The 14,574-nt window shown below is 53.3% G+C and overlaps 1 protein-coding gene across 4 annotated transcripts in view; it reads right to left on the reverse strand.

Annotated features, from left to right (window-relative positions):
- SORCS1 (sortilin related VPS10 domain containing receptor 1) overlaps nucleotides 1–14,574 on the reverse strand; it is an 810,676-nt gene that overhangs the window by 195,159 nt on the left and 600,943 nt on the right. For all 4 annotated transcript variants that reach the window (XM_069754250.1, XM_069754247.1, XM_069754248.1 and 1 more), the window contains exon 11: nucleotides 4,364–4,466. In XM_069754250.1, coding sequence (XP_069610351.1) covers nucleotides 4,364–4,466 — 103 coding nt within the window. The remainder of the gene's footprint in view (nucleotides 1–4,363; nucleotides 4,467–14,574) is intronic.

Consider the following 14,574-nt stretch of genomic DNA (forward strand, 5'->3'; position numbering starts at 1 on the left):
TCCCCCTAGTGGTGGCTGCAGACAGGATCTTATCATGTATCTCTGTATACAGGGAGCTCCCCCTAGTGGTGGCTACAGACAGGATCTTATCATGTATCTCTGTATACAGGGAGCTCCCCCTAGTGGTGACTGCAGACAGGATCTTATCATGTATCTTTATACAGGGAGCTCCCCCTAGTGGTGACTGCAGACAGAATCTTATCATGTATCTCTGTATACATGGAGCTCCCCCTAGTGGTGACTGCAGACAGGATCTTATCATGTATCTCTGTATACAGGGAGCTCCCCCTAGTGGTGGCTGCAGACAGGATCTTATCATGTATCTCTGTATACAGGGAGCTCCCCCTAGTGGTGGCTGCAGACAGGATCTTATCATGTATCTCTGTATACAGGGAGCTCCCCCTAGTGGTGGCTGCAGACAGGATCTTATCATGTATCTCTGTATACAGGGAGCTCCCCCTAGTGGTGGCTGCAGGCAGAATCTTATCATGTATCTCTGTATACAGGGAGCTCCCCCTAGTGGTGGCTGCAGACAGGATCTTATCATGTATCTCTGTATACAGGGAGCTCCCCCTAGTGGTGGCTGCAGACAGGATCTTATCATGTATCTCTGTATACAGGGAGCTCCCCCTAGTGGTGGCTACAGACAGGATCTTATCATGTATCTCTGTATACAGGGAGCTCCCCCTAGTGGTGACTGCAGACAGGATCTTATCATGTATCTTTATACAGGGAGCTCCCCCTAGTGGTGACTGCAGACAGAATCTTATCATGTATCTCTGTATACATGGAGCTCCCCCTAGTGGTGACTGCAGACAGGATCTTATCATGTATCTCTGTATACAGGGAGCTCCCCCTAGTGCTGACTGAAGACAGGATCTTATCATGTATCTCTGTATACAGGGAGCTCCCCCTAGTGGTGACTGCAGGCAGAATCTTATCATGTATCTCTGTATACAGGGAGCTCCCCCTAGTGGTGACTGCAGGCAGAATCTTATCATGTATCTCTCTATACAGGGAGCTCCCCCTAGTGGTGGCTGCAGGCAGAATCTTATCATGTATCTCTGTATACAGGGAGCTCCCCCTAGTGGTGGCTGCAGACAGGATCTTATCATGTATCTCTGTATACAGGGAGCTCCCCCTAGTGGTGGCTGCAGACAGGATCTTATCATGTATCTCTGTATACAGGGAGCTCCCCCTAGTGGTGGCTGCAGACAGGATCTTATCATGTATCTCTGTATACAGGGAGCTCCCCCTAGTGGTGGCTGCAGACAGGATCTTATCATGTATCTCTGTATACAGGGAGCTCCCCCTAGTGGTGGCTGCAGGCAGAATCTTATCATGTATCTCTGTATACAGGGAGCTCCCCCTAGTGGTGGCTGCAGACAGGATCTTATCATGTATCTCTGTATACAGGGAGCTCCCCCTAGTGGTGGCTGCAGACAGGATCTTATCATGTATCTCTGTATACAGGGAGCTCCCCCTAGTGGTGACTGCAGACAGGATCTTATCATGTATCTCTGTATACAGGGAGCTCCCCCTAGTGCTGACTGAAGACAGGATCTTATCATGTATCTCTGTATACAGGGAGCTCCCCCTAGTGGTGACTGCAGGCAGAATCTTATCATGTATCTCTGTATACAGGGAGCTCCCCCTAGTGGTGACTGCAGGCAGAATCTTATCATGTATCTCTCTATACAGGGAGCTCCCCCTAGTGGTGGCTGCAGGCAGAATCTTATCATGTATCTCTGTATACAGGGAGCTCCCCCTAGTGGTGGCTGCAGACAGGATCTTATCATGTATCTCTGTATACAGGGAGCTCCCCCTAGTGGTGGCTGCAGACAGGATCTTATCATGTATCTCTGTATACAGGGAGCTCCCCCTAGTGGTGGCTACAGACAGGATCTTATCATGTATCTCTGTATACAGGGAGCTCCCCCTAGTGGTGACTGCAGACAGGATCTTATCATGTATCTTTATACAGGGAGCTCCCCCTAGTGGTGACTGCAGACAGAATCTTATCATGTATCTCTGTAAACATGGAGCTCCCCCTAGTGGTGACTGCAGACAGGATCTTATCATGTATCTCTGTATACAGGGAGCTCCCCCTAGTGGTGGCTGCAGACAGGATCTTATCATGTATCTCTGTATACAGGGAGCTCCCCCTAGTGGTGGCTGTAGACAGGATCTTATCATGTATCTCTGTATACAGGGAGCTCCCCCTAGTGGTGGCTGCAGACAGGATCTTATCATGTATCTCTGTATACAGGGAGCTCCCCCTAGTGGTGGCTGCAGGCAGAATCTTATCATGTATCTCTGTATACAGGGAGCTCCCCCTAGTGGTGGCTGCAGACAGGATCTTATCATGTATCTCTGTATACAGGGAGCTCCCCCTAGTGGTGGCTGCAGACAGGATCTTATCATGTATCTCTGTATACAGGGAGCTCCCCCTAGTGGTGGCTACAGACAGGATCTTATCATGTATCTCTGTATACAGGGAGCTCCCCCTAGTGGTGACTGCAGACAGGATCTTATCATGTATCTTTATACAGGGAGCTCCCCCTAGTGGTGACTGCAGACAGAATCTTATCATGTATCTCTGTATACATGGAGCTCCCCCTAGTGGTGACTGCAGACAGGATCTTATCATGTATCTCTGTATACAGGGAGCTCCCCCTAGTGGTGGCTGCAGACAGGATCTTATCATGTATCTCTGTATACAGGGAGCTCCCCCTAGTGGTGGCTGCAGACAGGATCTTATCATGTATCTCTGTATACAGGGAGCTCCCCCTAGTGGTGGCTGCAGACAGAATCTTATCATGTATCTCTGTATACAGGGAGCTCCTCCTAGTGGTGGCTGCAGACAGGATCTTATCATGTATCTCTGTATACATGGAGCTCCCCCTAGTGGTGGCTGCAGACAGGATCTTATCATGTATCTCTGTATACAAGGAGCTCCCCCTAGTGGTGGCTGCAGACAGGATCTTATCATGTATCTCTCTATACAGGGAGCTCCCCCTAGTGGTGGCTGCAGACAGGATCTTATCATGTATCTCTGTATACAGGGAGCTCCCCCTAGTGGTGGCTGCAGACAGGATCTTATCATGTATCTCTGTATACAGGGAGCTCCCCCTAGTGGTGGCTGCAGACAGGATCTTATCATGTATCTCTGTATACAGGAAGCTCCCCCTAGTGGTGGCTGCAGACAGGATCTTATCATGTATCTCTCTATACAGGGAGCTCCCCCTAGTGGTGGCTGTAGATAGTTGTTTATTTTGTGCTTCTATTTCTGTGTGAAAGGATGTAGGCATCATCAACGCTATCAGCACCCAGAATGATATTATAATGCACAAAATATGTCAAGTGGTTTCCACCTAATATCTGCAGTCCTCTAAGGGTAATTTATTTTTTATTTATTTTATTTAATTTACTCTTTTATATGGCGCCATTAATTCCACAGAGCTTTACAGACATTATTGTAATCATAATTAACCTACTAGCACCCAAGACAAAGATTTATAATGGATATGAATTATATGTGTGTACAGTATATTTCTCACCTGTCTTGCTACACTGTTAACCCATTACGTGCCACTGATGCTATTTCCCTCACCCTTTTTTGGCCAGGTCAGGTGAAGAAATGGAACCTCAATATTCTCAATATTCAGGAAGTTTCTCATCCTTGCAGATTGCTACATTCTAAGCGAGCTCTGCTTAATCACTAACCTCTGCAATGCATCCACCAAATTGTGCTCCTAAAAATCCTGCTCGGCTCTGCTGTTCCATGCTGCCTGTCTACACACTCTGTTCTGCTGTATTTAGGTGCCTGTCTCATAACTCGGCTCTGCTGTTCCATGCTGCCTGTCCACACACTCTGTTCTGCTGTATTTAGGTGCCTGTCTCATAACTCGTCTCTGCTGTTCCATGCTGCCTGTCCACACACTCTGTTCTGCTGTATTTAGGTGCCTGTCTCATAACTCGGCTCTGCTGTTCCATGCTGCCTGTCCACACACTCTGTTCTGCTGTATTTAGGTGCCTGTCTCATAACTCGTCTCTGCTGTTCCATGCTGCCTGTCCACACACTCTGTTCTGCTGTATTTAGGTGCCTGTCTCATAACTCGGCTCTGCTGTTCCATGCTGCCTGTCCACACACTCTGTTCTGCTGTATTTAGGTGCCTGTCTCTTAACTCGGCTCTGCTGTTCCAAGACTTAGCGCCTCCTCCTCACCGGCTGAATTACAATTTATCGGGATAAGAGGTTCATTTGTGCGTGGAGTGAAATGATTGAAACAAGGCAGCAGGTTTATGAACTGCGCCCAATGCAAACTCAGCTCTGCTGCAGTTTCTTCCTATGTGACAAGTACCTGAAGCCACGATGATGCCTGGCGCGGTATCTCGGCTGGCGATGTTGCCCGTGGTGTAGGGATTCTCGGACACCTTCAGGTGTAGATGTAAAGAACAATATGGCTGAAAAGAAGCAAAACGCAGAATATCAGACATGAAAATGAGCAATCCTGGACAAGGGTCATGCATAGATGTGGCCACTAGGTGGCGCTCCTATAGTTGACATATACTGCCATCTAGGAACAATGATATCAGCCGCACAGATTTCCATTTTTAATCACATGATACATAAGACTTGTCTTGTATCACATGTAAGAATACTCATAACTCCCAACATTTACAAGCTCTCTGATATCACCGATGAGTGGAATCATATCGTTTTATGCAGAAATCATTGAGACTTAGAACTATGTGGTAAGAACACAAACACAAGTGATGCCATAATGACAAAGTATCACTGCGCAGAAAAAAACCCGCCATAGCGGTAACTTGTGCCGCACAGATCCTATCACTGCCTCCTCGGCACAGCACCATCTAGTGGCCTGAAATATTAATGTCTTGTAATGACAGATTAATCACTTCTATTACTGTGCACTGTGTTGCGGCATTATTTTATACTTACTTTGTGATACTAAGAAAAAGACATTATTAGGTGGGCTAGGTTTATAGTGATGGAAAGGGGGTCTGCCTATGGCACCAGTGTTTGCTTATGCAGAAGAGAGGAGCGATCCATAGATTGTGTGCGGGATGGCAGGTTAGCTCCAGTATGACAAATAAGAGAGTGCTGCCTAACATCCAGCTGCCTGCATTGTATATAGACAGTGGGGGTCTACAGAAGGGATACGAGGGGGCGCTGTGCCACGGGTCAGCTGCAGGGACATGGAATGGGAGGGGACGCTGTGCCACGGGTCAGCTGCAAAAACATGTAATGAGAGGGGAGCTGTGCCACGGATCAGCAGCAGGGATATGTAATGGGAGGGGGTGCTGTGCCACGGGTCAGCTGCAAAGACATGTAATGGGAGGAGGCGCTGTGCCACGGGTCAGCTGCAGGGACATGTAATGGGAGAGGGCGCTGTGCCACGGGTCAGCTGCAGGGACATGTAATGGGAGGGGGCGCTGTGCCACGGGTCAGCTGCAGGGACATGTAATGGGAGAGGGCGCTGTGCCACGGGTCAGCTGCAGGGACATGTAATGGGAGGGGGCGCTGTGCCACGGGTCAGCTGCAGGGACATGTAATGGGAGGGGGCGCTGTCCCACGGGTCAGCTGCAGGGACATGTAATGGGAGGGGGCCCTGTGCCACGGGTCAGCTGCAGGGACATGTAATGGGAGGGGACGCTGTGCCACGGGTCAGCTGCAGGGACATGTAATGGGAGGGGGCGCTGTGCCACAGGTCAGCTGCAGGGACATGTAATGGGAGGGGGCGCTATGCCACGGGTCAGCTGCAGGGACATGTAATGGGAGGGGGCGCTGTGCCACGGGTCAGCTGCAGGGACATGTAATGGGAGGGGGCGCTGTGCCACGGGTCAGCTGCAGGGACATGTAATGGGAGGGGGCGCTGTGCCACGGGTCAGCTGCAGGGACATGTAATGGGAGGGGGCACTGTGCCACAGGTCAGCTGCAGGGACATGTAATGGGAGGGGGCGCTGTGCCACGGGTCAGCTGCAGGGACATGTAATGGGAGGGGGCGCTGTGCCACGGGTCAGCTGCAGGGACATGTAATGGGAGGGGGCGCTGTGCCACGGGTCAGCTGCAGGGACATGTAATGGGAGGGGGCGCTGTGCCACGGGTCAGCTGCAGGGACATGTAATGGGAGGAGGCGCTGTGCCACGGGTCAGCTGCAGGGACATGTAATGGGAGAGGGCGCTGTGCCACGGGTCAGCTGCAGGGACATGTAATGGGAGGGGGCGCTGTGCCACGGGTCAGCTGCAGGGACATGTAATGGGAGAGGGCGCTGTGCCACGGGTCAGCTGCAGGGACATGTAATGGGAGGGGGCGCTGTGCCACAGGTCAGCTGCAGGGACATTTAATGGGAGGGGGCGCTGTGCCACGGGTCAGCTGCAGGGACATGTAATGGGAGGGGGCGCTGTGCCACGGGTCAGCTGCAGGGACATGTAATGGGAGAGGGCGCTGTGCCACGGGTCAGCTGCAGGGACATGTAATGGGAGGGGGCGCTGTGCCACGGGTCAGCTGCAGGGACATGTAATGGGAGGGGGCGCTGTGCCACGGGTCAGCTGCAGGGACATGTAATGAGAGGGCGCGCTGTGCCACGGGTCAGCTGCAGGGACATGTAATGGGAGGGAGCGCTGTGCCACGGGTCAGCTGCAGGAACATGTAATGGGAGGGGGCGCTGTGCCACGGGTCAGCTGCAGGGACATGTAATGGGAGGGGGCGCTGTGCCACGGGTCAGCTGTAGGGACATGAAATGAGAGGGGGCGCTGTGCCACAGGTCAGCTGCAGGAAAATGTAATGGGAGGGGGCGCTGTGCCACGGGTCAGCTGCAGGACATGTAATGGGAGGAGGCGCTGTGCCACGGGTCAGCTGCAGGGACATGTAATGGGAGAGGGAGCTGTGCCACGGGTCAGCTGCAGGGACATGTAATGGGAGAGGGCGCTGTGCCACGGGTCAGCTGCAGGGACATGTAATGGGAGAGGGCGCTGTGCCACGGGTCAGCTGCAGGGACATGTAATGGGAGGGGGCGCTGTGCCACGGGTCAGCTGCAGGGACATGTAATGGGAGGGGGTGCTGTGCCACGGGTCAGCTGCAGGGACATGAAATGAGAGGGGGCGCTGTGCCACAGGTCAGCTGCAGGAAAATGTAATGGGAGAGGGAGCTGTGCCACGGGTCAGCTGCAGGGACATGTAATGGGAGAGGGCGCTGTGCCACGGGTCAGCTGCAGGGACATGTAATGGGAGAGGGCGCTGTGCCACGGGTCAGCTGCAGGGACATGTAATGGGAGGGGGCGCTGTGCCACGGGTCAGCTGCAAGGACATGTAATGGGAGGAGGCGCTGTGCCACGGGTCAGCTGCAAGGACATGTAATGGGAGGAGGCGCTGTGCCACGGGTCAGCTGCAGGGACATGTAATGGGAGAGGGCGCTGTGCCACGGGTCAGCTGCAGGGACATGTAATGGGAGAGGGTGCTGTGCCACGGGTCAGCTGCAGGGACATGTAATGGGAGGGGGCACTGTGCCACGGGTCAGCTGCAGGGACATGTAATGGGAGAGGGCGCTGTGCCACGGGTCAGCTGCAGGGACATGTAATGGGAGGGGGCGCTGTGCCACGGGTCAGCTGCAGGGACATGTAATGGGAGAGGGCGCTGTGCCACGGGTCAGCTGCAGGGACATGTAATGGGAGGGGGCGCTGTGCCACGGGTCAGCTGCAGGGACATGTAATGGGAGGGGGCGCTGTGCCACGGGTCAGCTGCAGGGACATGTAATGGGAGGGGGCGCTGTGCCACGGGTCAGCTGCAGGGACATGTAATGGGAGGTGGCGCTGTGCCACGGGTCAGCTGCAGGGACATGTAATGGGAGGGGGCGCTGTGCCACGGGTCAGCTGCAGGGACATGTAATGAGAGGGTGCGCTGTGCCACGGGTCAGCTGCAGGGACATGTAATGGGAGGGAGCGCTGTGCCACGGGTCAGCTGCAGGAACATGTAATGGGAGGGGGCGCTGTGCCACGGGTCAGCTGCAGGGACATGTAATGGGAGGGGGCGCTGTGCCACGGGTCAGCTGCAGGGACATGAAATTAGAGGGGGCGCTGTGCCACAGGTCAGCTGCAGGAAAATGTAATGGGAGGGGGCGCTGTGCCCGGGTCAGCTGCAGGGACATGTAATGGGAGGAGGCGCTGTGCCACGGGTCAGCTGCAGGGACATGTAATGGGAGAGGGAGCTGTGCCACGGGTCAACTGCAGGGACATGTAATGGGAGGGGGCGCTGTGCCACGGGTCAGCTGCAGGGACATGTAATGGGAGAGGGCGCTGTGCCACGGGTCAGCTGCAGGGACATGTAATGGGAGGGGGCGCTGTGCCACGGGTCAGCTGCAGGGACATGTAATGGGAGGAGGCGCTGTGCCACGGGTCAGCTGCAGGGACATGTAATGGGAGAGGGCGCTGTGCCACGGGTCAGCTGCAGGGACATGTAATGGGAGAGGGCGCTGTGCCACGGGTCAGCTGCAGGGACATGTAATGGGAGGGGGCGCTGTGCCACGGGTCAGCTGCAGGGACATGTAATGGGAGAGGGCGCTGTGCCACGGGTCAGCTGCAGGGACATGTAATGGGAGGGGGCGCTGTGCCACGGGTCAGCTGCAGGGACATGTAATGGGAGAGGGCGCTGTGCCACGGGTCAGCTGCAGGGACATGTAATGGGAGGGGGCGCTGTGCCACGGGTCAGCTGCAGGGACATGTAATGGGAGGGGGCACTGTGCCACGGGTCAGCTGCAGGGACATGTAATGGGAGGGGGCGCTGTGCCACGGGTCAGCTGCAGGGACATGTAATGGGAGGGGGCGCTGTGCCACGGGTCAGCTGCAGGGACATGTAATGGGAGGGGGCGCTGTGCCACGGGTCAGCTGCAGGGACATGTAATGGGAGGGGGCGCTGTGCCACGGGTCAGCTGCAGGGACATGTAATGGGAGGGGGCGCTGTGCCACGGGTCAGCTGCAGGGACATGTAATGGGAGGGGGCGCTGTGCCACGGGTCAGCTGCAGGGACATGTAATGGGAGGGGGCGCTGTGCCACGGGTCAGCTGCAGGGACATGTAATGGGAGGGGGCGCTGTGCCACGGGTCAGCTGCAGGGACACGTAATGGGAGGGGGCGCTGTGCTACAGGTCAGCTGCAGGCACATGTAATGGGAGGGGGTGCTGTGCTACGGGTCAGCTGCAGGGACATGTAATGGGAGGGGGCGCTGTGCCACAGGTCAGCTGCAGGGACATGTAATGGGAGGGGGCACTGTGCCACGGGTCAGGTGCAGGGACATGTAATGGGAGGGGGCGCTGTGCCACAGGTTAGCTGCAGGGACATGTAATGGGAGAGGGCGCTGTGCCACGTGTCAGCTGCAGGGACATGTAATGGGAAAGGGCGCTGTGCCACGGGTCAGCTGCAGGGACATGTAATGGGAGGGGGCGCTGTGCCACGGGTCAGCTGCAGATACATGTAATGGGAGGAGGCGCTGTGCCACGGGTCAGCTGCAGGGACATGTAATGGGAGAGGGCACTGTGCCACGGGTCAGCTGCAGGGACATGTAATGGGAGGGGGCGCTGTGCCACGGGTCAGCTGCAGGGACATGTAATGGGAGAGGGCGCTGTGCCACGGGTCAGCTGCAGGGACATGTAATGGGAGGGGGCGCTGTGCCACGGGTCAGCTGCAGGGACATGTAATGGGAGGGGGCGCTGTGCCACGGGTCAGCTGCAGGGACATGTAATGGGAGGGGGCGCTGTGCCACGGGTCAGCTGCAGGGACATGTAATGGGAGGGGGCGCTGTGCCACGGGTCAGCTGCAGGGACATGTAATGGGAGGGGGCGCTGTGCCACGGGTCAGCTGCAGGGACATGTAATGGGAGGGGGCGCTGTGCCACGGGTCAGCTGCAGGGACATGTAATGGGAGGGGGCGCTGTGCCACGGGTCAGCTGCAGGGACATGTAATGGGAGGGGGCGCTGTGCCACGGGTCAGCTGCAGGGACATGTAATGGGAGGGGGCGCTGTGCCACGGGTCAGCTGCAGGGACATGTAATGGGAGGGGGCGCTGTGCCACGGGTCAGCTGCAGGGACATGTAATGGGAGGGGGCGCTGTGCCACGGGTCAGCTGCAGGGACATGAAATGGGAGGGGGCGCTGTGCCACGGGTCAGCTGCAGCGACATGTAATTGGAGGGGGTGCTGTGCCACGGGTCAACTGCAGGGACATGTAATGGGAGGGGGCACTGTGCCATGGGTCAGCTGCAGGGACATGTAATTGGAGGGGGTGCTGTGCCACGGGTCAGCTGCAGGGACATGAAATGGGAGGGGGCGCTGTGCCACGGGTCAGCTGCAGGGACATGTAATGGGAGGGGGCGCTGTGCCACGGGTCAGCTGCAGGGACATGTAATTGGAGGGGGTGCTGTGCCACGGGTCAGCTGCATGGACATGTAATGGGAGGGGGTGCTGTGCCACGGGTCAGCTGCAGGGACATGTAATGGCAAGAGGCGCTGTGCCACGGGTCAGCTGCAGGGACATGTAATGAGAGGGGGCGCTGTGCCACGGGTCAGCTGCAGGGACATGTAATGGGAGGGGGTGCTGTGCCACGGGTCAGCTGCAGGGACATGTAATGAGAGGGGGCGCTGTGCCACGGGTCAGCTGCAGGGACATGTAATGGGAGGGGGCGCTGTGCAACGGGTCAGCTGCAGGGACATGTAATGGGAGGGGGCGCTGTGCCACGGGTCAGCTGCAGGGACATATAATGGGAGTGGGCGCTGTGACATGGGTCAGCTGCAGGGACATGTAATTGGAGGGGGTGCTGTGCCACGGGTCAGCTGCAGGGACATGTAATGGGAGGGGGCGCTGTGCCACGGGTCAGCTGCAGGGACATGTAATGGGAGGGGGTACTGTGCCATGGGTCAGCTGCAGGGACATGTAATGGGAGGGGGCGCTGTGCCACGGGTCAGCTGCAGGGACATGTAATGGGAGGGGGCGCTGTGCCACGGGTCAGCTGCAGGGACATGTAATGGGAGGGGGTACTGTGCCATGGGTCAGCTGCAGGGACATGTAATGGGAGGGCGCGCTGTGCCACGGGTCAGCTGCAGGGACATGTAATGGGAGGGGGTGCTGTGCCACGGGTCAGCTGCAGGGATATGTAATGGGAGGGGGTGCTGTGCCACGGGTCAACTGCAGGGACATGTAATGGGAGGGGGCGCTGTGCCACGGGTCAGCTGCAGAGACATGTAATGGGAGGGGGCGCTGTGCCACGGGTCAGCTGCAGGGACATGTAATGGGAGGAGGCGCTGTGCCACGGGTCAGCTGCAGGGACATGTAATGGGAGGGGGCGCTGTGCCACGGGTCAGCTGCAGGGACATGTAATGGGAGGGGGCGCTGTGCCCGTGCATCGTCTGTGCTTATTGTCGCAGTATTTTGCTCTATATTCCAGTTTTGCATTTCCAGACTCGGCCTTTGCTTTTGCTGTTCCTATATAATGAGACAATTTCTAAATTATCTACAGTGATTTTTTTTTCGATGTTTTTTCTCGGCTTTGTGTATATTTACTATTAAGCAGAAAGTCGTTTTTGAAGCCGTTTCTGCTTTTTGTTATTATTTTCCCAGTGGGACGTTACCTTTATAACTTGGATTTCATTTTCATCATTAAACTAAAAATAGTAAAACAGTATTACCAGCACAGCCATCATAACGGCTTATTAAAGCGCCGGCATCATCTGCAGCTCCCCTGCGCCATCTGGTGGCCATGTGTGAAACAACATAATTCATAGAAAAAAAGGAAAATTCATCACATCATACGGAAATTATCTAAAACATGTTATTTTTTATTGGAAATCCATTAAAACATGAAAGGACACATGGAACGCATGGGAAAAAAAGATGCTTTTATGGGGAAAGTGCCCTTACTCGTTTTGAAATTCTTTGAGAAGAGAGGAGGTGACCTGTGACATCACCTATTGTGAATGGTTGATCCTGTGTTATCTAGTGTATATAGAGGTGCCATCAGTCATTGTACAGGAGGAGGAGGTGAGCTGTGATATCACCTATTGTGAATGATGGATCCTGTGTTATCTGCTGTATATAGAGGTGTTATCATTGTACAGGAGGAGGTGAGCTGTGACATCACCTATTGTGAATGGTGGATCCTGTGTTATCTACTGTATATAGAGGTGCTATCAGTCATTGTACAGGAGGAGGAGGAGGTGAGCTGTGACATCACCTATTGTGAATGGTGGATCCTGTGTTATCTACTGTATATAGAGGTGCTATCAGTCATTTTACAGGAGGAGGAGGTGAGCTGTGACATCACCTATTGTGAATGGTGGATTCTGTGTTATCTATTGTATACAGAGATGCTATCAGTCATTGTACAGGAGGAGGAGGAGAGCTGTGACATCACCTATTGTGAATGCTGGATCCTGTGTTATCTACTGTATATAGAGGTGCTATCAGTCATTGTACAGGAGGAGGAGGAGGTGAGCTGTGACATAACCTATTGTGAATGGTGGATTCTGTGTTATCTACTGTATATAGAGGTGCTATCAGTCATTGTACAGGAGGAGGAGGAGGTGAGCTGTGACATCACCTATTGTGAATGGTGGATCCTGTGTTATCTACTGTATATAGAGGTGCTATCAGTCATTTTACAGGAGGAGGAGGAGAGCTGTGACATCACCTATTGTGAATGGTGGATCCTGTGTTATCTACTGTATATAGAGGTGCTATCAGTCATTGTACAGGAGGAGGAGGAGGTGAGCTGTGACATCACCTATTGTGAATGGTGGATCCTGTGTTATCTACTGTATATAGAGGTGCTATCAGTCATTTTACAGGAGGAGGAGGTGAGCTGTGACATCACCTATTGTGAATGGTGGATTCTGTGTTATCTATTGTATACAGAGATGCTATCAGTCATTGTACAGGAGGAGGAGGAGAGCTGTGACATCACCTATTGTGAATGCTGGATCCTGTGTTATCTACTGTATATAGAGGTGCTATCAGTCATTGTACAGGAGGAGGAGGAGGTGAGCTGTGACATAACCTATTGTGAATGGTGGATTCTGTGTTATCTACTGTATATAGAGGTGCTATCAGTCATTGTACAGGAGGAGGAGGAGGTGAGCTGTGACATCACCTATTGTGAATGGTGGATCCTGTGTTATCTACTGTATATAGAGGTGCTATCAGTCATTTTACAGGAGGAGGAGGAGAGCTGTGACATCACCTATTGTGAATGGTGGATCCTGTGTTATCTACTGTATATAGAGGTGCTATCAGTCATTGTACAGGAGGAGGAGGAGGTGAGCTGTGACATCACCTATTGTGAATGGTGGATCCTGTGTTATCTACTGTATATAGAGGTGCTATCAGTCATTTTACAGGAGGAGGAGGTGAGCTGTGACATCACCTATTGTGAATGGTGGATTCTGTGTTATCTATTGTATACAGAGATGCTATCAGTCATTGTACAGGAGGAGGAGGAGAGCTGTGACATCACCTATTGTGAATGCTGGATCCTGTGTTATCTACTGTATATAGAGGTGCTATCAGTCATTGTACAGGAGGAGGAGGAGGTGAGCTGTGACATAACCTATTGTGAATGGTGGATTCTGTGTTATCTACTGTATATAGAAGTGCTATCAGTCATTGTACAGGAGGAGGAGGAGAGCTGTGACATCACCTATTGTGAATGGTGGATCCTGTGTTATCTACTGTATATAGAGGTGATATCAGTCATTGTACAGGAGGAGGAGGAGAGCTGTGACATCACCTATTGTGAATGGTGGATCCTGTGTTATCTACTGTATATAGAGGAGTTATCAGTCATTGTACAGGAGGAGGAGGTGAGCTGTGACATCACCTATTGTGAATGGTGGATTCTGTGTTATCTACTGTATACAGAGGTGCTATCAGTCATTGTACAGGAGGAGGAGGAGAGCTGTGACATCACCTATTGTGAATGGTGGATCCTGTGTTATCTACTGTATATAGAGGTGCTATCAGTCATTGTACAGGAGAAGGAGGTGAGCTGTGACATAACCTATTGTGAATGGTGGATTCTGTGTTATCTACTGTATATAGAAGTGCTATCAGTCATTGTACAGGAGGAGGAGGAGAGCTGTGACATCACCTATTGTGAATGGTGGATCCTGTGTTATCTACTGTATATAGAGGTGCTATCAGTCATTGTACAGGAGGAGGAGGCGAGCTGTGACATCACCTATTGTGAATGGTGGATTCTGTGTTATCTACTGTATATAGAAGTGCTATCAGTCATTGTACAGGAGGAGGAGGAGAGCTGTGACATCACCTATTGTGAATGGTGGATTCTGTGTTATCTACTGTATACAGAGGTGCTATCAGTCATTGTACAGGAGGAGGAGGAGAGCTGTGACATCACCTATTGTGAATGGTGGATCCTGTGTTATCTACTGTATATAGAGGTGCTATCAGTCATTGTACAGGAGGAGGAGGCGAGCTGTGACATCACCTATTGTGAATGGTGGATTCTGTGTTATCTACTGTATATAGAAGTGCTATCAGTCATTGTGCAGG

This window comes from Ranitomeya imitator, chromosome 2, assembly GCF_032444005.1.
Source record: "Ranitomeya imitator isolate aRanImi1 chromosome 2, aRanImi1.pri, whole genome shotgun sequence".
NCBI lineage: Eukaryota > Metazoa > Chordata > Amphibia > Anura > Dendrobatidae > Ranitomeya > Ranitomeya imitator.